Raw genomic sequence first — 25,408 nt, 5'->3', positions numbered from 1 at the left:
CCTTTGCAAATTGTATATAATCTGGTCATTACTTGACACCTACCCCTCACAGTGGTTACATGCATTTAATATTACTAAACAGAAACAGTCAGTCTCGTCATGGATGGTCTAGTTTGCATTTGCATGGCATAAAGAGACATCATTGTTCATTCTAATCTGATTCATAACTGGTTAAAAATCCATCCCAGGGGTTTTAACTTGAAGCAAAATGAGAGCCCTTGACTGAGGAACCTGACATGGCCAGAGACATTTGGCATGTCATACCTCTCTTTCCCTGCTCACATTTCCTGTCCAGCTCTTCACTGTCACTCTGTATAACATACAAAAAGTTGATTAAGATAACCCTTTGTTTAACGAATAATTTAACTACATGGTTGAGTACTTAGTCCAATCTGGGAAAAAGAAATACATGGGTGTTATTAATTATTGTTACATTCAGGCTTGTTTTCTTAGCTGTCAGTTGTCACATCATGGTGGATTAATGTCAAAGTTAATGCAAAAATGATGCAAATTCCTTTTAATGCCACTACTTTCTTTCATGCGTGATTAACACACTCGTATTCTGTGATTATGACCCTCAGCCCACTCCATGGGAAATTTAGAAGCGGTATAATAGTAGTGTTATGGATTGCTAGAAGAAACAAACCTTTGAGATGGGTAAAGAAATGGGCTTTTTGAAAGGCAAGATCAGCTTCAAAGCTCTGCAAGGTGGTTCTCTTGACTAGACCAAAGTTATTTGCATTTACTGTCAATATGAAGTGAATTACCTCCAAAATATGTCCAGTCTCAAATATCACTTGAAGCCATGTAAATAGCTGATGAAGCCCCCTTCCTCCTTGCCAACATTGTCCAGCCATCTCCAATGCAAACAAGGCTTTTATTGTCTGCAGTGTGAGGTTAGACACATTTACTGTACATTGTGTGAAAGTATTAGCTTTAAGTGTGAAGGATCCAGTGATTGATCATTGAGTGATGGAACATTTAACTGACTAATGTAATTTTGTGTACAATGTGCATGTTGTTGTTATGCAATAGGTCCATCATTTTGAGTTGAGCTGCTGGAAAAAAACAGGGAATGTTTATTTAACCTCTAAAAGTGTAAAGTTGGATACTGCAGTGTCTTGGTTTTAGTAAGTAATGTTCCATTCAGGCAAACATGCCCCTCTATTGTTGCTTGTTGGGCTTGCGTTTGTAATGTGTGCTTTCAGCATATTTTTAGAGCATGAGAAACCTTTGAAGTTATTCTGTAAAATGTCCTGGACAGTATTTGTCTTTGTTTTGAATTATTGTAATATAATAAACATAAACAGAGGAGTCCAAGCATGTGGTAGTGAGAGATTTAAGATCATATTCAGCATATTTCCTTATTTTGGTGTAAAAAAATAAAAAATAAAATAAGTATTGAGTCATTAATGTAGGAAGGTACTTTTTTTAGATTATGTTATTTTGTAGTTCCATATAATGCAATTAATAAAGCACTTTGAAGTGGCTCAAATAACATTACTGTATTGGATTATAGTGGAAACATCAACCACTTTATCTCAGATATGCAAAATACAAAGAGTGCAGCACATTATGTCCCTCTCAGGCAGGCTTATTTAATTTCTTATGTTTTGGGCAGATTATAAACTACAGGTGGAAGCTCTTTGGTTTTATTATTCATGCATTTAACTGAACCGCAATACAAGCTTTTCCAACAATGAAAACACTTACATTTGGCCGGAAGCCTCGACCTCTATTGTTAAAGCGAGAGAGAGGAATGAACACACACACCTCCACCACACTCACACACCGCAGGCAGGTAGCCTACAGCTGAGTGGTGCGTTACCTGATCAGCTTCTCCGTCTGTCCGACTTGCTTTAGGCTGTAACAAACCAGAATTGTCCACGTTTAATGTATTGATCGTCAGGAATGGATTACTCGATTAACTTTTCTTTTGGTAAAATCATAGCAGCTGTCGACATGTTTGGATAAGAGCGCACAGACAGTCTGGAGTTTAACTTTATGCTCGTCACTTGTCAGAAGAACTCAACCCTGCCATTCCTGAAGAGTCTTTTGTTTGATCTCGAAGTGGTCATTGATTGAAACGCCTCTTTCCTTTCAGTCAAACTCATCCCACCATAAAGCGGATGAGCGCAGAAGAGCAGGAGAGGTTGCGCTCCCTCTTTCGCACCTACGACGTGGACAACTCGGGCAGCATCGAGAGGAACGAGTTTCTCACCATCTGCGCCGAGCTGCAGGTGCCCGCTGCAGAGGCCGACCGGATCTTTGACCGTCTGGACGTAGACCAGAACGGGACCGTCACCCTGCAGGAGTTCATTCTTGGCTTCAACGACAGATACGGAGAGGAGATGGAGTCTGACGGGGGAGACGTATCCGTGGCCTGGGAGAACTTTGAGAGGAAGATGGGTGATCAGGCCAAATACATCCCCAGGTGAGACTCACGTAGACACAGAAACACACCTGTCCGCTGGGCAGTAATAGATAATATGGAAATGTTGGCTTTTTGGATAATATGGATAACAGTAGGTGCAGTGTGTGTGTAGGAAATACACCATGTTGTAATTTAAAAGAGACGTCACAGGAAATTAGAAAGCACTTTAGAGCTCATGTGACAACTACCGCACCTGCTTTATTTGAATACCGTTCACATGATATAGCCTGATGTACTGAGGTCAGAAAGACAGCAATAGTCTGGTACCATCCGGGGGCAAGCTTGTGTGTAGTATAATCATATTTACTGTTGAAGTTTTTTTTCTGAGTACTTCCCACACTCAAATAAAAAAATAAATCATACTGCAACTCTCATACCTCAGAAATGACTTACTGCTTATTTTCTCACTTTCCATCCATTTAATTGAATGGAAAGTGAGAAAATAAGCGACTATTATGTTAATCAATTAACAGGCAGTGATAAATGAAAATGCTCAATACTACCAGGTCTTGTAAAACGAACCTCTTCAGGTTTTGGGGCAGATGATGATGAGGCGCTGTGAAGGAAATGAGAGGGACATATTCTACAAAAATCTAAATTGAGAGAATAGTAAAATAGTAGGTTGATATACTCAAAGAAATAAAGTCTGTCCATTCCAGAAGCAAACTCTCAGTTTCATTTTAATTGAATCTTTTTAATTTTTACCACAATCATTAAATAATTGTTGATAACAAAAAATAGGATACTCTTAAGCATTACTTTCCTTAACATTGCCAGCCATTACTTGATCATTTCCCTCATATTTAGTTCATTAGTGGAAAATTATTTCAACAAAATCTTTATTGTTGTCATTTGAATCCATCTCTTAATCTCATTTGTTGAAAGTCTTTTGGAATAAAGTTTTCGCAAATAAAGTTCTCAGCACCAGTAAAGGAGGGCGACTTCGAAACAGTACCAACAATCTTTGTCCCATTTGTATCATGAGCACAGTTGAGCCAAGTTTCACTGCAACAGTAGACCTTTTTGTTCACCAAGTGCGGATATTGTATCACTGACTACATTTGGCCAATCTTTTCTACAATGCTGTTGCTGTATAATATTATTCAAAAGCAGCTTTTAAAGGATTCTTTCATTGTAATCCTACAGTTATTCTGAAGGTTACAAATAGCAAGAATAAGCTGATAAATTCTTATACTTCTGATAGAGTATCTGAGGTATCAGTTTCATTAATTCCAATGTTGATCACTTTTTTATCTGTATTGGTGGTTGTGAAATGAACACACCCTGAGTGCTACATAATGTTATTACACACCTATGGTTTTGATTGATAGATTATTTTGATTATATTTGATTGTTATTATCATCTTATTTTGTTAGTGGACAAAACCCACACACAGACAAAACTGAATGACGCAGTTTGAATTATTATTTGCTCAGAATTGAATTACATTTATTTATTGGGATAAACCCCTTGAGATGTGTAATCTCGTTTTAGAGGAGTCTCAAACAGACAATCACAAATAGAAAACAGTACAATTGAAAATATACAACAAAACATGAATAATTCAAAAGAAAAAACCCACAATCAGCACATCTGCTTCCACTTGTGCTCAGTAAATTAAATATCGTTCCCAGCCTTGATACAAAGAGCTAAATCTAGCTTTAGACTTCAGTACTTCTATATACTTCAAATATTTCAGAACCAGTCCATCAGCAGCTTCACTACAGATGGCAGTCAACATATTTCTAATGTGCCTGTAGAGACTACTGGAGTGATGCTGCATTCAATTAGAACTTTAAAAATGAGAATTAAAGAGTGAGAAATGTCTTACATATTACTATGCATCATAATAATTAAAAACAAAACAGTCACTTTTATCAGCATGAATCTACCCTCTGCTCCACTGATGAGAATAACAGTAACGTGTTAATGCTCCATCTATGTGTTAAGTCTACTAAAATGATATCACTTTCATTGTGATTCCACATGTGATGTTTTCTTCCTTCACTAGATTGTTGTCTGTTTTGAAGGAGGGATATATTTGCTGTAATGTTAAATGAAACCTTGCACATCTTAAGCTGACTATTGCTTCTTTATTTCTTTTAGCTATCATTGCAAACCAAACTTTCTTGAATAACTCAGGACAGCAGAAATTATAACATTAATTTCTAATTACTTGTAGAGATGTTGTTTTTGTTTTTTTATTTATATCTTTGGGCTTTTTAGCCTTTATTTGATGGGACAGCTGAAGAGAGACAGGCAATGTGGGGAGTAGCGAGGAGGAAGACATGCAGGATATGGTTGTGGCCGGGAATCGAACCAGCGACGCCTGCGACAAGGACTGTAGCCTCTGTATGTGGGGTGCTTAGACCGCTAGGCCACCAGCGCCCCAGATAATTTTTTTTTAAAGCAATGTCTGCCTACATTTTCTTGTAGATATGTAGATTTATTGTAGAAGTCACTGTACAACTTTCAGTTTGGCTTTCATTAGAGCACCACCAGTCGGCCTTCTTATTTACTTATTATATATTTAAACATTGAAGTATTTCAGTTCACTTGTCCCTGTCTTATGTATGATGTTGTGACTTTTGGAATTACATTTTGTAAAGCTTACCAAATGTATGACTAGCAGCTCACATTTAGTAACATTTGATCAAGTGGAAGTGTGCCTTTAACAGAAAACTTTTTGTTGTATAGTTTCCAATCTGAATTAAAATTTCTAAATTCTTACAGCTCTAACAACATTCAGATGTTCTGTTCCTTTTGACAACTTGTCACAGTGCCTGCTTTTGATTCTTGCACTAAAACTCAGATACATAACAGGCAATACATTGAGGAAGTTTCTGCTGGTACATAATTCGATCTGGACAAACATATATAAATGAGCGTGTGCTTTTTAAACATCGGACCAGTGTACATATGTATATGACAGTGTGTTCATGTGGCCCCAGGCCTGGCATGGGACTGATCCTCGTGCTGTTGTGCTGTGGCATCGTTACATTGATTTCCACAGCGGTGCCATCTGCTGAATACTCTTTCTTATCTTCACGCAGCAACAGTCAGCTGAGAGTGGACTGTTCTGAAAATGTAGCACAGAGCTCGCATTAGACAAGTGTGTGCTTTACAGAGATGAAAGAATAGTTTGTTAAAATATGAGATGGGATCATCCAGAGCGCAAAATCAATTACATCCATGATTGTTTGCTGACTGAGGATGATGTAACATGACATGTATTTATTTCTTTGAAACGTTGTATCTCTCAGCTGATTGAGCCACGGATGACTTTTAAGTACAACATTCCTTTGCAGATGTTCTTCATGCTCTGAGTTTTTAGTTTTGTGCAAGAATGTTCAAAAACTATGCTTTCTTAGAAACCCACGTGTAAACATCCTAATAGTATGGATGGATATGATGTCTGAATGCAAATAAATCTACACTTTGCTGTGGATTCCCTGGAGATGGCTCATATACCATCAGAACCCTTATTCTTGAAGAATGTCCAGTTGATTTTGACAAATGCGTATGGAGACTCTATCCTAGAGCCTGACTTGTTTCCACAGCTACTTTGATGATGGTAGCATTTATGGTGTAAAGTTTTTAAGAAACGTTGCAAACAGTAAAATAACACAACCCTCCAGATAGGTTGAGAAAGAGATACTAGGGTACCTTGAAATGTTTCTGTTTGAGACTCAAGTTTCTTTTTTTTCCAAGCAATGTGATACTGAATTTCCCCCCCGGGGGATCAATAAAGTAATATCCTATCCTATCCTATCCTAAAGGATGAAGAAGAAGAATATCTCCTGATTTAAACCATAGGTCCGCATCAATGCCAACCTAACAGCAGTTTCTATGTGCAGTTTTGTGTTTTCCTGTTTGGGAAATTTGGCTGTTCAGGTTTGAAGTTGGATTATCATTTGGTTGTTTGTGTGTGTGTTTCTTCTGTGATCTGTTTGTCTGTGACACTTTGACTCTACAGTGAGCCATCATGAGTTATTGACAGAAAGGAAACTGTGTCTATATGCTTAACCATCACAACCCTCCACCCTGTTGGAAGACAAACACACTCACTGTGGACAAATGACCTACTTTAACCTGCCTAATGTAACACTTTTAATCATGGTGACACTTTTGTATCACTGTGTAATTATAATTACTCAGAATGACATTCATACGTGAAACCAAATGAGTAATTAAGCTTACCATGTTGGCATTAACACCTCAATTTACTCATCCTATTTTTCTGGTGTCTGTGTTGTTTTGTTGAGAATGACATTGTGATGCATGCCAAGCAGTCATGCTGAGTCACATGCCGATAAAGATAAACAAAGTGTGCATCAAAGTGCCATCAAGCCAATTCCTTATGCTGATTTGAAAACCGAATCAGACATGAAGCCTTACTGTGCCAGACATTTATTGAAAATGGAAGTATACCGAACTAATAAGTTACCAGTTATTCAGTTCAGGGGTTCCCAAAGTGTGGTTCGGGACCCCCTGGGAGGTCGCGAGACACAAATTGGGGGTCGTGAGATGTCTTCCAGTATTTTATTTTATTTTTGTAAGTTTTCTAAAAATAGTACATTTTACCCATTATAGTAAAAAATACCAATAAAAATAGTTGCTAAACATGAAATAAAACCTTGAAAATATGAAACATGGTGCATTTTCTGCCTTTCTTTTTACCAGATGATTCCGAGGTTTAGGGTTAGTGAACAGTTAATTATCAAAAGCATCAGTAGCAGTAGGTTAATTCATAACAGTACAGGATACACAGACACATGCTCATATAGGTAGGGTAATTTTCTGCAGACCAGCTAAATGAAGCCACATTAAATTGAGGGACTTTTGGGGGTCGCAAGTCTTTGGCATCTATATTTTGGGGTCACGGGCTGAAAAGTTGTGGAACCCTTGATTTTGTTAATATAGGGAAATACTATTATATAAGAGAAGCTTACCAGCTTAGTTCCATGGTGAACAGACTTGCCAACAAACACTTTGGCATGTGACTGTAGGAGCTGGGATTGAACTGTCAACCTTCCTGATTGAGATATCACAGCCGCCCCTATCATACATCACAGAAGAAGACATTTTCATTCACAGTTAATTATTTTTAATTTTAGGTTCTGCACAAAACAAAAGCAAATTATGTTTCTTTAAGTCCTGAAATCGTACTGATATGAGATTATCATTGTCTTGCAGGCATGAACAAGCATCCACGTTGTACCAGAACATCAGTCTGACTGAGCCCAGACTGATTCCTCAGCTGGAGAAAGTCATCATGAACTTCACCAAAGAGATCAAACAGCAGAACTCAGAGATGGAGAATCTAGCCCTGGCTATCAAACGGTAAGAAACACACCCTGTACACAAACACTCACCTGCAACTTTAAAAATAAGTTAAATACTTCTTTATATAGTTAAGATGTGTGTGGTAATAGTAAGGATAGTTCCAGTGAATTATAGATATATTTTTCTTGGCCCAGATGTCAGGAGGAAACCCCTCCCTTTAGTTGACAGCTGTCATGCATTCATGCTGCTGTGCTGCACTTTTCTCCAACAGTCCAAAGACATGCAGGTCAGGTCAAATAGATGTATCTAAACTGGCTTATTCTGTGACCATGCACAGAAAACAATTTCAAGGCAATTGAAATACAGTGGCTTAACAAAGACTACAAGGGACTACATTTCAGGAAAGAGCTCAAACATTTTAGACCTGCGCCACGACTTTCTCTCAGAAGTTTTAATTAAAGAAGATTCCACATCTAAAACATCTGGAGAAGGTAGCAACGGGTAGGAAAGAAAAAAAGGTTGGGAGTTAATCCAGATCCAGCACAGAGGAGATCAGGTAAAAACTGTAAACCAGGAGTAAGAACTTGGGAGAAAGACAGATAAAATGGAGAAGCTATCCAGTTGTTTTTGATGATCAACTAATCTAAAGGCAGAGAAGTTTAAGAAGTTTAAGTTATGATTTAAAGGACTAGACAGTGCAAGACTGATCCCTGCAAGGAGCTGGACTATCTTGGACAATCTTTTGCTCTTGACAAATCAACTTAATAGCTAACAGAGAATTGTATATGAGCCATTCAAGAAGCTTTATATATAAGAAAATGTGGATTCATATCCATCAGTAACTCCCGATATGGGGGTCCTGTTAAGTTTTAGATTTTCGCAGTCTGTTGAGCTATCGGTAGATGATATAAATATTGGAACCAAACCCGTATTTCACACTAGAATTAGTAGACTTATAGTGGATATTTGATGGAGGTTTATGGAGTACTCTGTATGTATCCTGTTGTTTTGCAGAGCACAGGACCAAGCATCAATGCAGCTCAGTGAGATGGAGGAGGAGATGGACCAACGTATTCATGCTGCTGAGAGAAAAACACGAGAACAGGTGGGACAAACTCAGACCACCTTAAACACAGGACCGGACTTTTAAATCTCGTTCTAATATTTGACATTTGTGATTATTTCTCTGGAGTGTGTGTAGGCAAAGCGATAAGGGAGGCGTGTGCTCAGCTCTTCCCTCATGTCAAACAAAAGGCAGGATATCAGATTACTGATCCACACTCAGACACGCTTGCTGATCAGCTGGATTTCATGATCTGTGGATCACAGATATGAAACAGTAGACAGATAAAGGTGTTTGAGCACATTTTGGCATCAGGTTTTTAAGATGATGAGGCTGTATATAACTGTGATGATAAGGATTTATGATGTGTGGATGAAAATGATAACCTATGAAGAATCAGGCTGCAGCAGTCTGCAGACAGGCCATCAACCTGTAGCTGCCCTAAATCATTGTTTTCAGCCTGCAGGAGGTCAGACATTGTCTTTATTCATCTTTTTTTAAGTGTTTGTATTGTGATTTCTTTTTCTTTTTGAAAACTAATATATACCCAAAACGGTAGAAGTGAATTCTGGGAATGCAGCTTTGGTGGATTTAAGGCAAATTTATGTCGTTGCAACCGTTTGACGATGGAAATATTTCAATTTTTAAATGCTGTGGTTGTAATCATTTCGTTTATCAAGCCTAATAATGAGATAATCGACCCTTTATCAAGAGATGACAAAATGTTTTTTCTTCTAATTACTAAATGTGTATCAGAGATTAGAACAGCCTTGCTAGCATGTCTACTTTGCACCTTGACAACTGCGTAACATTAGTAAAAAATTAAATGTGGACCAAAAAGTAGCCAGTATCGATCCAATCTTTAGACTCACTGAGATCCTCCTTTACAGTCTGGACAGTGAATAAAGTGTGATCACATTAACCTGACACTCATTTTCAAATATTTTTAAAATATAATTTAATCGTAAAATCTGTTATTTTACAAACTGTACAGTTATGGCATGAAATCTGGCTTTTATTATCTTGAAATAGTGAGTGAAAATTGAGCTGATTGGCCCTTTATAATGTGAGCAGGAACATGAACTCCTGCTTATCACTTGGTGTGTATGTGTGTGAAAAACGTACGTAAGTGTACGTACTTCATTGACTCAGGGGAACTTGTGTTTGTTTAGTCTTAGAAAAGTACACAAACTTAGAACACACTCACCCGTATTCTCCCTCACTGTAATGTATGTGCACAGAGAGGTTTTATTTTTGGAAACTGTAGATAAAAACTTTCTTATAAACTTGTTGACTCCTCAGGGGTCTCTGTCCAAAGGCTGCCCTCGGATAGCACAGAAAAATATGTCACAAAAATGTCACAACTAAAGCAATAGCAAAGACTTTCATTTGACATTTCATCACAAATGTTCTGAATAAATGTTTTTGTGTTTGTGTAGGAGAAGAAGAAAACCGAGGCAGCAGTGAGTGAGGTGCAGAGAAGCTTTGAAAATGAAGTGTGTGAGCTGCAGTGCAAGATCCAGAGGATGCAGATGGTACATTCAACTCTTGCACAGCTCTCCATTTTCACTATAAACTGTCTAATTGATGTTTTCCTGAAATTATATTTTCTATGTGACGTAACTTTTTTATTATTTGTTGTTGTGAAAGTACATGAGGAAAAATATCAGATGGATAAAACTGTACAAAAGTCTACAAATGTACAGTAAACATATCTAAAACATGTTTACAGCCAGAGAGAAGCTCACATTTGACATTTAAATGCTGTCAGATGTTGTTTGCATGATTCAGAAACACTGTAATGCTGCAGAGTGGAAAATCCAGTCCTTTCTGAACTACACTAACTGTATTCACAAGAAACTGAACCAGGACTGATTTATTTTTCCCTCACAAAATCAAAAAACTGGCCTCTGTTCTGTTCACTGGAATCCACAGATTGAAACTTCACAGTTACCAGGATTTGTTTGACTGAATGTGTACTGTGCAGTTTATGCAGTTTAAATCCTGAAATCTGATGTATGTCTAAGTAGAAGTCAAATAATCTTAATCCTGTGTGTGAACTCGCCTGTCAGATTGAAGAGAAGTACAAAACCATCACTGTGAAAGACGAGAGCCCAGCTTTAAAGAAGAAGATCAACGAGCTAACACTGGTGAGACTCATTACTGTCAAGTATAACACAAAGTTTTTGTCATTCAGGTGAATTCTTAAAGCAACTGCTTGTTTGTAACAAATCTGAATTCTTCTTTTTTTGCAGGATAACCAGAAGTTAAAACAGGAGCTGATGAAATCTCAGACTAAAGTGGCCTGTCTTCGTAGTGAGATGGACAGCCTTCAGACAGAACTAACAGATCAAAGCATCAGCTCTGAACGGTAAAATCTTCTTTAATTTGTCTGAATTTGTTTCTTTATTTACATCTTCATTTCTTTATATAACTACAGACTACAGTTCTGGGTCACTAGGTTAAATCTTTGGTGCACTCCTTCAAGGCTAGACCACAATAAACAGGACCAGCCCTGTAAATAAAGTCTGTGTCTGACTCACTCAGTGGGTACTTCAGTTACAGCATTGGTTAGTGTTTCCTGATTGGCCATTGCTCTTTCAGAAAACAAAATAACTTCCTTATTTTAAATAATATTCATCATACAGAATCAAGGAAACTATGGTTTGGATTTAATCTTGTTGTTCCTTGCAAACATTCAAGTTGAAGTTCAGTCTTCTCTGCCACCTACCATCATCTTTTGTAAGTCTGATTCCTCTGTATGTATCACCCCTATCTCTTTCTCTCTACTGCGCACACACACACACACACACACACACACACACACACACACACACACACACACACACACACACACACACACATCTCTGTTTCAGTGAAAACTCTGAAAGTCTAAACCTAGAATCATAGCTTGTAGAACCGGTTTTCTCTCCCTTTATCTCAAACAAAGAAGACTTTCACCTTGTGATAACTTCATCACACTGACAAAGCTCCAAATACAAAACATAATAAATATTGAACCTGTTTTTCATTTTACATAAGTCTTAGAAGCTAGTATAAATCCCTCTGAAACAAAACCTCACAACAGTGGGATCATAATCCCACTGTTGTGAGGATGGTTTCAGAGTTGCACACAGACTTACAGACAGCCTGGGGCTCCACCCCCTGAGAGACTGACTAACAGCGCTCACTCCCTGGGGATGTTTTCGTTTTGTCACAGCCGAAACAGGATATCCTGGAGTTACTTCACACACACAATAACTTCTTCAGGACTGTTACCTAGCAACAGAGGCAACAGGGCCGTCAGGATATCAGTCAGCCTCTTTGGACAATCTCAGTGTTTACATTGTTACTTGTCTCTGTTTGAGGTGTCTCAGTAATCATAAAACATGTGTCAAGTCAGAGTAAATCAGTTGATCAGCTGAAGATAATTCCTCTCTTATACTCAAGTTTACTTGGATACTTGTACTCAGCTTTGTTGATAGTTATCTAACTCTGGTTTGTTTGAATATTATCAGAAATGCTCTGTCTGACACTTGCTCTGACGCATTTTCAAGTTGTTATAACTTTGTTTGTTGTTGTCATTAATATTCAATCATTATGTGCGTTGATGTTTCTGTGCAGGGACGAGGAGCTCGTGAAACACTTCTCCGACGAGCGAGACGTCCTGGAGAGTCAGATCGAGATCCTGCAGTAAGTTACTCATTGAATGTTAAACTGCTGGGAGGTTTTCTTTTTTATTTGCCATAGTGTTTTTATTGAAGTTTATAACCACAAAAATACAGCTTTATCATTAATCATTTTCCACTTTCACAACTGTATCGCTGTATCTCATGGTTTAACAAATGGACAAACAAGACAATAACAACTAAACAAAAAAGAAAGAAAAATAATAATAATAATTTAAAAAAATGGAACGAACAAAGCCTCTCTAAATCAAACAAGGCTATTCAATTTGAAAGAAATAAAATCAAGGTCAGTTGGCGTATATGAAGAAAAAATGAAAGAATCTGCATTTCTACATGGATTTTGGGACTGCAGTGTTGGATTTTTTTTTTTTGACATAATCAATGAAGGGTTGCCACATTCTTTCAGAAACATGTTCTTTTGCTCTCTGGATATATGTTATTTCTTCTAATTGGAGGTATGACAACATCTGATTTAACCAATGGGTGGTACTGGGCCTGTTAGTGTATTTCCAGTTTTGTGCATTACATTTCTTTGCAGACATCAGGCTATGGTCAATAAATTTGCATTCATTTGTAGTGTAACAATGTTTTTTCTGGATATATTGCTAACAGAAACAATTTGGGGTCTTGTATGTTCTGTTTGGAAATGATCTTCTCAGTTATATTTTTAACCTCTTCTCAAAATATTTTTATTTTCCTGCATTCCCACATACAGTGTACTAATGTTCCTTTAGATTCAATACATTTTATACATGTGTCTGGAATGTTCTTATTGTACTTGTTTAATTTTACAGGTGTTATGTATATACGCATTAGCCATTTTAATTGTAATATTCTAAGTCGACTATTTATAGACATTGTGTGAAGTTTAGAACAAGCACTTTTCCAGTCCTGCTCTGAGATGTTAAGTGACAAGTCTTCATTCCATGACATTAATCTTTTATGTGATGTCTCTGATGCATTACATACCAACATCATGTAGAATTCTGAGATAAGACCTTTCCTTAACCAATTCTTTGTCATCATTTTTTCAAGAGAAGTTGGGGGAGGCTTGTTAAGATTGCTTTGATTTGCTTTCACAAAACTTCTCAACTGAAGATATTTAAAATAATGTTTTTTATCAATATTGAATTTAGATTGCAGCTCCCCGAATGTCATGAAAACATTAGATTCTGGCATGTAAAGGGCATTGATTGTTTTAAGTGCTGTGAAAAAGTATTTGCCCCCTTCCTGATTTCTTATATATTTTTCACATTTTTCACACTTAAATGTTTCAGATCATCGAAAAAAAATAAAACATTTATACAAAGATAACCAGAGGAAACACTAAATGCAGTTTTTCAATGAAGATTTTACAGGTTTTCGAGCGTAAACGGTCTGTTTAAGGTCAAGCCACAGCATCTCAATCAGATTCAAGTCCAGACTTTGACCAGGCCACTCCAAAACCTTAATTTTGTTTTTTTTAAGCCATTCAGAGGTGGACTTGGTGGTGTGTTTTGGATAATTGTCCTGCTGCATAACCCAAGTGCGCTTAAGCTTGAAGTCTCAAACTGATGGTTGGACATTCTCCTTCAGGATTTTCTGGTAGAGAGTAGAATTCATGGTTCCAAGTTGTCCAGGTCCAGACGCAGCAAAGCAGCCCCAGAACATCACTCTACCACCACCATGTTTGACTGTTGGTATGATGTTCCTTTTATCAAATGCTGTGTTGGCTTTATGCCAGATGTAACGAGATGCAAACCTTCCCAAAAGTTCAACTTTTGTCACGTCAGTCCACAGAATATTTTCTGGTTGTCTTTTGGCAAATGTTAGACGAGCCTTTGTGTTCTTTTCGGGTAGCAGTGGTTTTCACCTTGGAACTCTCCCATGGATGCCATTTTTGCCCGATCTCTGTCTCATTGTGGAATCATGGACACTGACCTTAACTGAGGCAAGTGAGGCCTGCAGTTCTTTAGAAGTGGTTCTGGCTTCTTTTGTGACCTGGATGAGTTGTCGCTGTGCTCTTGGAGTAATTTTGGTAGGCCAGTCACTCCTGGAAAGGTTCACCACTGCTCCAAGCCTTCTCCATTTGTAGATAATGTCTCTCACTGTGGTTCTCTGGAGTCCCAAACAGCCTTGGAAATGGCTTTGTAACCCTTTCCAGGGGGGGGGGGGGGATACTTTCTCACATAGGGTCAGGTGGGTTTGGATAACTTTTTTCCCGTATTAAGTAAAATCATCATTTAAAAACTGCATTTAATGTTGACTCTGGTTATCTTTGTCTAATATTAAAATTTGTTTGATGATCTGAAACATTTAAGTGAGAAAAATGTGCAAAAATATGATAAATCAGGAAGGGGGCAAATACTTTTTCACAGCACTGTATATAGTTTAAAATATGTAAACATAATAACTATTATTTTGTGTTTGTGTGTTCAGGATCGCTAACAGGAAGCTCCATGACAGCAACGATGGCCTAAGATCTGCCCTGGAGAGGTTTACAAGGGTAACACTGCACACTTGATGAAAGAGAAGTCAGAAGTTAAAACTTCTGTTTTCCTTATAGTAATATTGATGTAATTTTGTCCACTGGGTTTGATGGACTCCCAATAAACAGAAACTATCATGATGTCTTATTTAATAAATATTTAGTTCACCTTTGAGCCTCTTGTCTGGATGTTTTTTTCTAATCTATTTCATAACTTACATGACATATGAGTATTGTATTTGATGAATCAGTTTTCCTGCAGCTCTCTTTGGTGGTTGTATATTTAAAAAATTATTTTTCAGTAAGAGAGTGACATTTTTTGTATCCCTCTTATCCTTTTTTTCTAAAACTTTAACTCACCAAAAAACAGTTTAAGAATCAAGAGTTTGATTGAGATGAAGTATACCAATATTCAGTCACAGCTTTAAGCACAGTTGGTAAAGAAAATAAAGACTAAGGATAAAAACTAACCCTGAGTTGTTGTGTGTTACAGTCTGGTAACGAGGGGTCGCCAGAAGGCATAAAGAACAGAAACAGAAGCAAAAGTATCTGCTACACGTCATCGCATGCGTTAATGGATCGGTAAGACCCACGAACAATACTGTAAGGGATTCATCTATGGCTGTTCATTCATCTCCACACCTGTGCATCCTTTTCAGTTTACATTTAACAGATGTCATATTATTGTTCCTAAAGAATTTCACTTCCCACAAGAACAAAAACAAGTCTGAATTACTTTAAGGCTTACATTCAATCATTTTTTCACATCAGCAGCTTCAAGTGTTTAACTTCAGACCAGGTTTGTCAGGTTTCATCTGTATGCATCTACAGTGTGAGAGTTTTTTTTGCTTAAATACACAGTGTCTGACATCAAGATATGACTCATGAAGATATATTTTAGAGTAGAAATAATACCATATGATTCTGTTTGGTCTCAGGACAAAAGTTATGTCTCAGTGTGGTAAAGAAATAAAATGTGGAGAAGATTATTTATTATATACTGTATATTATGACATCTTTAGAGGAGGTTCATTGGATTTAAGTTCATGAACTTCAGCTTATTGGTGAAAGAAGAAAATACACAATAATGTACTTAAGTTAACTTCAGTAAACGTGTTAAACCAGGTTTTTTCTTTGGCCTATGAGAGACATTATATTTTCAAAAGTAATCAAGTAAGCATTTCATATCTGGAAGCCTAAGTGAAATGTAGCATTGTTAAAGCAGACTTCACACACTGCTTGTTGGACAAAGATTGTTTATAGTCTCTACAGACTTAAATGATTATGTTGAAAGAAATGTACAATGGCTAAGTGTATGGGTGTTATGCAAAGTTAAAACTCTATTTCCGAATGACAAAACATTATGTATCAGGAAAGTTCTGGTTTGTCATCCAAAAAGTACTGTCCAACAGTGTTTCAGCAGGCAGGGATTGAACGCTAAAATACAGTAGAAAAGACGAAGATTGTCTTTATTTTGATTGTGAAGCAATCCTGAAACCAAATAGTGCTCACCTGATAATATTTTAGCTTTTATCTGACACTACAAGCAGAAATCTGCATGCTAGCTCAGCTAGCAATCTGCTCTCAGACACTGCCTCACAACTACAACTCCTTTAACGCTCTGTATGTTGCTAGTCAGACTGAAAACAATGAAGAGCAACACAGAAAAGGAAGTCTTATCTGGAAGTCCTCTATATGGCAAACGGCTATGCTAACTAACGCTAGCACTTTTCCATGAAAAATAAAAATCATCCACTAGATCTTCAAATCTGCAGACGTGGGGAGTAAAACCAACCTCTGTGTTTATTAAGACAGCCTACAACTAGCATGCCTCCCTCCTAAGCTCCTTGTAGCACACGTGTGCAGGTACTGAAAAACGGAGGAGGGGTTGAGTTGTATTTTATACAGTCTATGGGCTGAACAAGCTCCAAGCTCTGACTTCGTTACAGACCGGATATTGTTGTGACGTAACAAAAACACGGAAGTCTGAAACGGCTCATTTCAGCACACATTTACAGAAAGGTGTAGAAATCAGAACAGGGGCAGAATGGATTTTTTTCATGCCAGGGACACATATTTCAGGTAGAGAACCATTAAAAAGTCGATTTTGCATGATATGTCACCTTTAATGTAGCATCATACATTGTTTGGGTAGAGAGGTGGGGTTGATATACAGCAAAGATCACAGGTAGATTTAAAACCATTGTGGTAAGCTTTGGATCTGTGTCTCCAAACTGTTGACCATTATATTGGTACTGTGGACAGTACTTAACCCTCCTGTTATGTTCGTTTCTTAGGGACAGCAATAATGTCTCTGGGTCAACTTGACCCGGGGCATATTCAATGATCCAAAAGTGTCCGAACCCAAAAAAATCCCAATAAACATTTTTTAATCTAATTTTTAACTCCATTACAAACCTTTTAAATCAATATTTAGAGCAATGTTTTTTAATTCTCACAGATCATGGTTCAATGAGGATAACTCACTCATTTTTTATGAAATTCATGTTAAAACTTTTTTTAATGTACATTGGAAAGCCCTAAATATAAATACAATAGTTTTACATTGCATAGATTTTTTTTAATTTAATTTTTACATTTTGGATTTTTTTTTTTATGAACTGATGTTGATAAATGAACATGAGACACCTCTTCTGTCACATGCTGCCCAAATTTTTATGCTGCATTTAGCTGGTTTGGAAGGCATATATTACCTAAGATGAAAGGAACCTCTGAATACCATTAGCTTTTCATCCACTGTGACCGTAGAAATGTGAAATAATACTTATAACAGTTTTTTTTTTTGTTGATTTTTTAACTTTAAAATGGGTCAGTTTGACCCGCAACATAACAGGAGGGTTAAAAAGTGGCCTAGCTATGGTGACATCATTTGTATGTCAATCATTTTGATGTCTGGAGTTCAGTCTTGTTTGTCTTTGAGTATGAGGTCACGATATATTTTAGAAAAGATAACACTAGAGGAGACCAAGGCAAGATGACTGTGTTATCAAGGGCTAATGTGACCCTTTTGTTCATGTAACTAATAATTATCAGGCCTCTTTCTCAGGTTCTGCCAGCGTATGGATGATTTCCCTCTGTACAGTCGTCGGCCCAGCGGCGACACTCTAGCGTTGGCCATGTGTGACCCAGGCCTGAGGCGTAGACACAGCAGTGAGTGTGAGGAGGACAGTCTACCTGAGGTCTACATGGACAGCGGCCTGTCGACACTCAGAAGCTCACACCAAGGCTACGACTCCGAGCCAGAGGTCAAAGGTCCTGAGGAAGAGGAAGAGGAGGTGGAAAAGATGGAGGAGAGTAAAAGGGAGGATGAAATCAACGAAAGCACGATCGACGGAAACTTAGAAACTGAGGTGAGAGAATAAGAAAGTCCATTCATGGAGACAAGAGCACGTTTATCAATATCTGTTTGAACCTGGAAGGTTGTACTGTATTTTCTGTTATGTGATCAACATTTCAACAACCGTAAAGCTAACATACTGATATTAAGTTATAATGTTCATCCTGTCATCATGAATCTACTGCCCAGGTTTTGAAAAATAAATGAAGTGATAAGATATGTCTTTGTGTCTGAGTAGATTTTCCTACTAATGCTCCATTGTTTGCTCCTTTATGCCTGCATAACAGCTGGCAGAAACACAGGACGCTGAATCAGCAATCGGGTCTGACAGCAGCTCCATTTTGGACTGGAAGCCTGCTGAGGTCATCAGTGTTGCAGAGCCCCCCGCCCGAACTAGACGAAAACCACTCAGTGCCATCAGCGTTCAGGTAAGAGAGAGGGACAGTTGGACAGAGGGGACATCAGAAAGGTGCAGCATCCACTGACTGATGGAAGAGAGACAGATAGATCACTCCTAATGAAATATAAAGGGAGCTAAGATGGCCAGAATACTGACTATTTTCTGATGTCAGTTATAATAATCAACCACAATAATTATTCCAAATGTTCCTTTTTGTTTCAACCATCATCTCCAACTCTAGTCTGTGCTGTATTAGTTTGTCACTCTGACTTGTCTTCACTGGCCTTCTGTATCTCCTCTCCAGAAAGAGGAAAAAGACAGCACCGATCTGGGCTACATGACGTCAGAGAAGGCCTACAGGATTGTGCTGGCTGGAGATGCTGCAGTGGGAAAATCCAGCTTCCTGCTCCGCCTCTGCAAGAATGAATTTAAATTAAACACCAGCTCTACACTAGGTAAGTGTAAACAGCGACCCTGTTAACTGCTGACTTTCAGCCTGGATGGGTCAATGACAAACGTCTTTAGATGATCATTAAATACTTATCTGATGAGGATATTTTTATATCTTAATATAAAACTAAATTTTTTTGCATTCCCAGGAACTCCTTCTGGGTTTCAATAACTGTGTGAACTCCACATCCACTGACACGTTCAGCTGGTCTTCAGTTTACAGGGTCACTTTTAAAACGGTAACACCTGGGGAGACACATTCGCTGTATGCTCAGAGAAGACTGCTGTTACAAGCTATTTAATCAAGTGAACCACAGCTTCTTCTCTTTTGAAAAGTACACACGCATACAAAAAAAGGTAGAACAAATTAAAGAAAGAGAAATCAAGTGGATCACAGATGTGTGTGTGATGTTATTGTGGAAGGCGGGCAGAATAAAAACACTGCGTTTAATCAACCAATCAAACACGTTTAGCATTGTAGGCTCTGCCCCCCGAAAGTCCCGGGACCTTTAAAAAGTATTCCCCCCAAGCAGGGGCTTTTCAGGGGGGAGATTATCTACCCCTGAACTCAATTTAGACCCTGGTTCCTACAGTCAAAAACCACATAGTTTAGGGGTAAAGTCTCTAGTTCCTGGGTAAAGTTCCTGCGGTCGAAAAATACCTCAAGTAGAACAAACTGAAGACAACTATGTTACAAAAAAATTAAACAAACAGAGAGTCAATGGAGAGAGGTATATTTTGTAAGAAGAATTCTAAAGTTACAAATGTATAATTTATATGTTGTTGGTTATATTTTGTGTGCTCAGGAGTAGATTTCCAAATGAAGACCCTCATAGTGGATGGAGAGCCCGTTGTACTGCAGCTTTGGGACACTGCTGGACAGGAAAGGTGTGTTAGTGTGTGTGCGCTTTTGAGTTCCTTTTTTGTAAGTGAAGATCTTATTGCTTTATCTTATTTGTATGTTGTTTAGAACTGTTCCTGTGTTTTCTAAGTGCCATGTAAATAGAGCTAATTGTTGACTGTGTGGGGTTTCTAAAACGTAAGGTCAACACAACCATTTAACAACTTTCTCCTCTCAGATTTCGCAGCATTGCAAAGTCTTACTTCCGTCGTGCAGATGGTGTGCTGCTGCTGTACGACGTCACCTGTGAGAAGAGCTTCCTCAACGTTAGAGAGTGGGTGGACACTATTGAGGTAACGCATGACTTTCCTTCACCAAAGTTAGAGCTTTCAGAAAAACTGTAATCTTTTTCAACAAAATATAGCAAAGGTGAAATTAATCAACCTTTCTTTAATGGCAGTTTGTCAATATCAGCAGCATTTGCGATCATAAAAAAGTTGTTGTCACATATTTATTTGGATGTGTCAGTGACATAACTTGTTTCTCTTTTTTTACATGCTGCAAGTGTAAGTGTAAGTGCTGCATGCACTGTGTTGTTTTGATGTGTTACCATATTAATATTTATGCATGCAGTGTGTGACTTAGACATTTTCTCACATGTTTTCTAAAATATGCAGTCATGAATAAACTACTTAAAATATGAACTTATACTGTTCATTAACTATCTAGCAGTAGCTCAATTTTTACCAGCTGTAACTTTTTTCACTTCTCTCATGGTATTTTTGAATTACTATTGCTTGTCCATGTAAAATATCCAAATACTTCTGCAACCTGTGATGTGCACTATGTGGTGCTGTCTCCCACCTGACCTCCGTAATAACTCACTCACACATTTTAAATCCAAACTCAAAACTCATCTGTTTAAACTGGCTTACTCCATCTGACCACAACTCCATAGTCCATTCTTTTTAAAACTCTGTTTGTTTTAATGATGTAAGGTGACCTTGAGTGTCAAGAAAGGTGCCTATAAATAAAATGCATTATTATTATTATTGTTATTATTAAATCCATAGTAGTTTTTTGATGAAAGATTTCATTTTTTTACTGTAAATTTAAAATCTGAGCGTGACTTTTTTAATCAAAAACACGATAGATTTAATGACTTAACTTTTTGTTTTGATCTGCAGGATTTGTCCCATGAGGATATTCCCATCATGCTTGTGGGTAATAAGAATGATCTTAGGCAAGATGGAGTTAACTGCGTTCCCACAAGCTATGGAGAAAAACTGGCCATGGTAACGACAAAAATAAACAACAATAATCTTTCCATTCTTCGCTCTGATCATTTGCTACATATTAAAAAAACAAAAAAATATATATTGATCCAAGGAGCAGGGTTATGAAAAGCAGTAAATAATTATTTATGGTTTCTTCTCCTCACTCATCAGACCTACAACACTCTGTTCTGTGAAACTAGTGCCAAAGATGGTACGAACACCGTGGAGGCTGTGCTACACCTGGCCAGGTGAGATATAACTCTTTACAAAATAAAATCAGCAGCAGTTATTTTACTCAATACAAAGTTCAATCTGTTTCTAAGAGAAGAGATCCTTATGCATTAGATATAATTAGCTGCTGTCAGTTCCATATTACAGAGAAACATTATTTTTCTAAGAGATTCCATAGAGTGCAGAAAGGTTTATACCCATCACTAGAGAAAATGTCTCTTTCTCTCGAGAAAGAGAGATCTATGACCAATGCCAAGATGTAAAGCCAACATCTCTGACTTAAAAAAGATACGATATTTTACTTTAAAAGTTAAATGATTCCAGAGAAGTAACCATTGAACATGTAGCCTTTGCTGCCTTCTAGTGGAGAGCAGTAAAAACAAGCTTCTGAAAAAGATGCTGACAAGAAGTTAAGAGGTTGCTCTGCCGATATAGAAAAAATGTGGTGAATGGTTTATTGTCTCATAAAAAATCAGGAAATCTTATTTTAAATCATGAGATTTCTGCTCTGTTAACACCTGTTTTTACATAACATTAATCTGTGTCACAGCATTTGGCACATTGCTGCATTTCTAAGAAAGTTAGTACAAGGCTATTAACAGTTCATATTCCACTGACATAAAATCCTCCCCCTAAAAAAATATATATGAGAAAGGTAGACATGCTAACAGTATGATAGAGGCCTGTATTCTGTAGCTTGTGTCCCTGTTAACTGAAATTAAATTGACTGTGTCTTCACTGAATTTTATGTTCCACCTGTTCCTCTTTCTCCCACCCTGCAGGCAGGTAATCAAACATGCTACGTTTGATGATAAGAGTCACTTTCAGAAACTGCCCAGTTTAGATGCTCCGAGGAAAAAACCAAACTTCTCCTGCTGCTACTGATCACATTCATCAGATCCTGACTCCACATCTGTCTTAGTTTGGAATAAGGACTTAAGAGGCAGAAACCTGATGAACAGCAATGAGACATTTACATTTCTGCAGATTCATGATTATTCCTTATTCCAACATAAGGAACGAGTTGGAATCACGGCAAAATATTTGCATCTTCACTTTAGTTCGAGGTTATGTCCACGTGATGGTTTGTATGTCCATGTTTTATGAAATTGTTTGTCCAGCATGAACTCTCATAATGCTATCACACACTTTTGCATGAGGTCCTAACATGTACAGAATGAATGCACACTTTGCCCTGGCTGGAACTGCTATGTTGAAATGTAAGTCTAAGTAAATGTTGAAAAGCAAAAGAGAGCCATGAAAGTGTAAGATCTGAACATGAGGCATGTGATTTTGATAAATGAAAGCATTTATCTGATTACTACTCATCAGTAAAAGTTCTAGTTTTGAGGATCATTTGAAGTTTGTTGGAGAACAGAAAGAAAAACTGAAATTAGTTGTTTACACAACAAAGAACATCAAACTTTGAAGCAAGTGATCTGAAATGTTTGCTGACACAAAGTCAGTGAAAAGTATGGAGGGGCTTGAAGAAGAGTTTATTCCTATCCAATATTCCATTGTGCAATATGTGATGGAGTCTGTCTTTATGATGATATCACAAACCATTATCCACTGCCTTTTTCACATCGCCAGCTCAAGGCATAATATTTATGCTGCTATAACGTCTCACCTTCAATATGGATGTCACAGGGGCATGATGTCAGAACATAGTCGCCCCCCTGCTGGCACTTGAGGTAGTAACATAACCGTTACAGAGGCGAGACGAGATTACTGTTAACCGGGAGGAATAGCGCTGTTCGTGTGCATGTCTAAATGTGTATGTATGAAGCTCCTGCTGGGTGTAAAGCTCTAGTTTAGCAAAGCTGCAATGCAATGTGAAATCTCTCACTGGGACACCAACATAACACTGTTACAGGATCAAGTACAAAGATGTGATGACGGCAGAGCTGTGCTACAGCACTTGTGGACTTGTGATATAGAAAGGGCTTCTATTATCTTACCCCAACAGTGTTACATTTCTTTTCAATTCACTTCCCTTTTAATGACTATTTCATGTGAGTGTTTTCAATTTGGGAAAATGCTTCAAAAGCAGTATGTAGTATTTGGGGTATAAATACTGCATAAGTCAGTTCAACCACCCCATTCAAGAATGCACAACAGTATATGACTTTAAATCAGTTTAAATGTCTTCATGTGATTTTGAGTATGTCTGATTGGTTCCTGATAATAACAGTATATTATCAGCCATCTGAAGAGCAGTGTATATATGTGTCAGTATGCTTCAAATGAAATGCTTACTCTATTTTCAAACAGCATCTCTGTCACCTCAGTTTGTTCATTTTATCAAACCTGTCCTTACGAAACCTGTACTTCAAGGTGATAGTAAGCTTCTCACTCACTCACCTTTGAGTGTGTCTACTTTGAACTCATGTAAAACACTTCAGTCCTGTCCTGTTTGTGATGTCATCGGCTGACTCAGAGCATCAAACTGTCTACATTTTGAGCAAGGAGGAGCAAAACATATAGCTCAAGAATCTGCAGCTTCTTAATGTGCATGAAGCTTTAAAGCCATTGAGATCTTCAGCAATTAAATTTTTGAATAACTGTGTGTGAGTGTCACAAAAGACACGTGATACATGTGTATGCAAATAAGATGTCTGATGTTACTTTATCAATAAAACTTTTGTTTGAATGTTAGCTGAGCCAGAACGTGTCATGGGGGGGGGGGGGGGGGGGGGGGGGGTATGTGGAGATAGTCAATGGAAGGAGCTGCTGACTTTTTTTGACACAACTACAACAAAAAATAGTACTTTAGAAAAATCAGATGTAAAGCTGCTGTTGGTAGTAAACATACGTTCAGAGAGAGGGACTTCGAATGTCAACACTATCCCTCCCAACCAGATTTCCTCTTAGCCTCCCAACACAGATCGCCGTGTGCAGTCATGATAGTGCCGGACTCATAACCAATCGGAGGACGTAGTAGTGGCCGCCCCTTAACCGATCAGGACAGAGGATTGGAGATTAGCTGTGATTGGTCCGTCATAACGGAAACGAGGGGAATAATAACATTGCTTGATACAAAGGCATAGGAAAACGCAGAGATTTCGCAATAATCTCAAATTATTCCACTTACCGATGAGTACCGATGGGTATTCTGACCTTTTCTCCAAATCCAGCTGAAAAAAAGTAACGTTTTTTTACACCATTCCTACCAACAGCAGCTTTAATTATTCCAGGAAAAAAATATTGAATTGCTCCAAATTAGATTCACTGCATGCAAGTGTAAGTAAATAAATCAGTACTCACACCTTATTATAAAGTAGATTCATTGATGGTTACTTCAGCCACAGCTCTACACCACATCTGCTATCTAGCAGCTGCATGCAAGCTGTCAGTACAGCACATACAATAAAAAGCTTAATTTAAGTATCCTTAATATTCCTCCTCTTCATCCTTAAAGTCCTCCTCATCCTTCATCTGACAACAAAAACTCTCCACCATGTTAGCAATTAGCATTCTCCATGCTTAAATTAGCATTAGCGTGTTCACATAAGTCACTGATGTGATTCAGTGTTTATCATTCCTTTGTGGTAACAGAGGCATGACAGGCTGATTACTTCCAACACATACAAATTATCAAATATCATACTTTATTGAAACAATTCAGCTCTTCTAGAGACTTCTGACCTAAAAACAATGAATTTACTGATCAAAAGTCAGTGATAGCAAACAGCAGAGGTCAACAGTCACCTACATGTACAGTGATAGAACATTATTGCATTAATTGAAGTAGTAATATGGTGATTTCCTTATGAATAGAAATAAAATCAGATATCGCTAGATAAATATGCTACAAATTTTGTTGAGTTATGGTTTTTCATTCTAAACTACATGGAGAGGGAGGAAGGGAAAGCTCAGCCTTTATCAGAGGGGATATAAATCACTGAACT

General features: G+C 37.7%; 1 protein-coding gene across 1 annotated transcript; it reads left to right on the top strand.

Annotated features, from left to right (window-relative positions):
* The first annotated feature begins 1,737 nt into the window (after positions 1-1,737).
* On the top strand, positions 1,738-24,155 carry rasef (RAS and EF-hand domain containing). The gene is made up of 17 exons (XM_034691279.1): positions 1,738-2,434; positions 7,632-7,778; positions 8,736-8,826; positions 10,224-10,319; positions 10,857-10,934; positions 11,040-11,155; positions 12,409-12,477; positions 14,892-14,958; positions 15,434-15,522; positions 18,008-18,311; positions 18,586-18,726; positions 19,003-19,153; positions 19,955-20,036; positions 20,228-20,342; positions 21,177-21,284; positions 21,438-21,514; positions 22,280-24,155. The coding sequence occupies exons 1-17, from the start codon at positions 2,130-2,132 to the stop codon at positions 22,380-22,382; spliced, it is 2,139 nt and encodes a 712-aa protein (XP_034547170.1). The 5' UTR covers positions 1,738-2,129; the 3' UTR covers positions 22,383-24,155.
* Positions 24,156-25,408: the final 1,253 nt, after the last annotated feature.

Source organism: Notolabrus celidotus, chromosome 9 (assembly GCF_009762535.1).
Source record: "Notolabrus celidotus isolate fNotCel1 chromosome 9, fNotCel1.pri, whole genome shotgun sequence".
Classification (NCBI taxonomy): Eukaryota; Metazoa; Chordata; class Actinopteri; order Labriformes; family Labridae; genus Notolabrus; species Notolabrus celidotus.
This window is presented reverse-complemented; position numbering and strand designations above follow the sequence as displayed.